Source organism: Penaeus monodon, chromosome 43 (assembly GCF_015228065.2).
Source record: "Penaeus monodon isolate SGIC_2016 chromosome 43, NSTDA_Pmon_1, whole genome shotgun sequence".
In the NCBI taxonomy this organism is placed as follows: domain Eukaryota; kingdom Metazoa; phylum Arthropoda; class Malacostraca; order Decapoda; family Penaeidae; genus Penaeus; species Penaeus monodon.
Genome location: NC_051428.1, coordinates 13,608,427 through 13,611,021, shown reverse-complemented (window position 1 = coordinate 13,611,021; position 2,595 = coordinate 13,608,427). Strand labels below are relative to the sequence as shown.

At 35.8% G+C, this 2,595-nt stretch overlaps 1 protein-coding gene across 1 annotated transcript in view; it reads right to left on the bottom strand.

Moving 5' to 3' along the window:
- Positions 1-1,615: 1,615 nt before the first annotated feature.
- LOC119568284 (nascent polypeptide-associated complex subunit alpha, muscle-specific form-like) overlaps positions 1,616-2,595 on the bottom strand; it is a 12,261-nt gene continuing 11,281 nt past the window's right edge. The window contains exons 9-10 of the mRNA XM_037916742.1: positions 2,550-2,595; positions 1,616-2,437 (exon numbers count right to left, since the gene is read on the bottom strand). The exon at positions 2,550-2,595 is cut by the window's right edge and continues 121 nt beyond it. Of these exons, the coding sequence (XP_037772670.1) occupies positions 2,195-2,437; positions 2,550-2,595 (289 nt within the window). The 3' untranslated portion in view covers positions 1,616-2,194. The remainder of the gene's footprint in view (positions 2,438-2,549) is intronic.

Sequence of the window (2,595 nt, the reverse complement as noted above, 5' to 3'; positions counted from 1 at the left end):
GACTTACAGAAGGAAAATGGATTTACAAATAAACGATAAATAGATGAAAGAAAATTAGACAATATTGAATTTATTTCATTTATTTACATTAATGAAATTACAAGATGTGAGTCTAGCTACTCAGCTTTTATGTTAATGTCACCTACTTACTTTACTGTTTGTTTGTTTGTTTTTTTCTTTGCCTTCTTTCTGTGTTTTGTAGGTATACTAGCTATTGTCATTATTGTTATGCTTGCCTTTTGGTCATGCTTAATGCCAAAAAGGGATAGTTACATATCTCCAAGAAAATTTCTAATGCCCTGTTACACTGTACATGTGACTTACAGTGTATTTGGATTTCAGAATTACTTCCCCAGAGTTCCCACGGAAATTAATAAACAATTAATTTCTATGGAAATCAGGTAAATTTCAAGATGACAATAATTTTCGTGGGTCGTTATGGTTCAGTGGTTTAAATATGTTTTCAGAATATTCTTTACAAACGAAAGTAAAGAATATTGTCTCTGCACTATGCTATCGATTTAATGATTAGTTCGATTCATTAGTGAAAATTAACGTTAAACTTCACCACATATTCACCATGTCAGGAAACTTTCCTAATGCAAAATTGACAAAATTTTACTGCAGATTAGGGAGGACGAAGGAACGGACAAAGAGGGAGAGGAAGGCAGTAAGGCGTAGAAAACGTTATATATATATATATATATATATATATTATATATATATATATATATATATATATATATATATATATATATATATATGTATGTATATATATATATATTATATATATATATATATATATATATATATATATAATGAGAGAGAGAGAGAGAGAGAGAGAGAGGAAGAGAGAGAGAGAGATACATATATATATATATATATATATATATATATATATATATATATATATATATATATATATATATATATATTTGTTGTGTATGTGTGTGTTAATGTGTATATATATATGTATATATGTGTGTATATGTATATATATATATATATATATATATATATATATATATATATATATATATATATAGCGCACGTGTGTGTATGTGTGTGTGTGCGTGTGTGGCGTGTTGTGCGTGTGTGTGCGTGTGTGTGCGTGTGTGTGCGTGTGTGTGTGTGTGTTGTGTGTGTGTGTGTGTGTGATATACATATTATATATATATATATATACTATATATATATATATATATATATATATATATATATATACATATATATATATATATATATATATATATATATATTATATATATATATATATATATATATATATATATATATATATATATATATGTATATATATATATATTCCCTCAATTATATATGCCTGCCTGTGTATGTGTGTATGTGTGTGTGTGTGTGTGAATGTATACGTATACTCTCTCTCTCTCTCTCTCTCTCTCTCTCTCTCTCTTCTTTCTCTCTTCTCTTCCTCTCTTCTTCTCTCTCTGTCTACTTCTCTCTCTCTCTCTCTCTCTCTCTCTTTTCTCTCTCTCTCTCTCTCTCTCTCTCTCTCTCTCTCTCTCTCTCCTCTCTCTCTCTCTCTCTCTCTCTCTCTCTCTCTCTCTCTTTCTCTCTCTCTCTCCTTCTCTCTCTCTCCTCCTCTTTCTCTCTCTCTCTCTCTATCTCTCTCTCTCTCTTGGCGTGGAGACAAGGGAATTTATCACAGGAGACAGTTCCGAAAGAGTCAAAGAATTAATTGAGAAAGGCACAATAGATCAAGGAAATGGGTAGAAAAGGAGAATCGTGAAAGAAGTGTAGAAAATAACGAAAAATATAGGGGAGCTGGAGTGACTTTCTCGATTCCGTCTCACGTTTTTTATCTTATTTATCCCTATGATGAGTCATTTATAATTAACAGATGGGAGGGTTAAAATTAAATTTAGAATAAAGCTAGTATATAATATTCCTTATATTCGTTATATTGTTTATTACAAAGATTGACATTGTGATATCCCACTTGTTTATTCTTATATGATTAAAGAATTAAAAAAATGGTTAAAACCTTTTTTACGACCGTTGTATCTTCGGCACACTCAGGAGAGGAGTAAAGTCAATCCACCCCACGAGTCATACGACCGTTAAATCATACTACTCAAATCAAAATTGGGTTTTCTCGGGGTTCCATTCAAATCTAAATCCTTGGGTGTGGTGGCAGCTCCTTACCATGTCCTCATCGTCAGAGTGCCGCAGGCGCCCCACCCTCCGTGTCGTTCCCTGCGGCCACCCCTCCTTGCAGTGCCAAGAAGGACGCCCGAGCGCACGAACCATACACCGTGAGGTCCAGCCAGTCGAGGAAGGCATCGACGCGGGTGTAGATGCCGGGGAACCGAGGGTCGCCACAGCCGAGCCCCGCGCTCACCACACCGACATCCGTCTCGCGCCCATCCACACCCAGCACCAGCGGCCCGCCTGAGTCGCCCTGAAACAATCCAGCCCTTTGTTATGTATACCATTAAGTGTGCCTGCAGTCATGTACGTCAGAAGCCAAATCTCGCATTAGGTCCGTCTCATGGCAATCCCGAAGCACAAACCCTGCACACGTCCTCGCCGGTGCCCCCGCCGGCGCAGAGCAGAGTG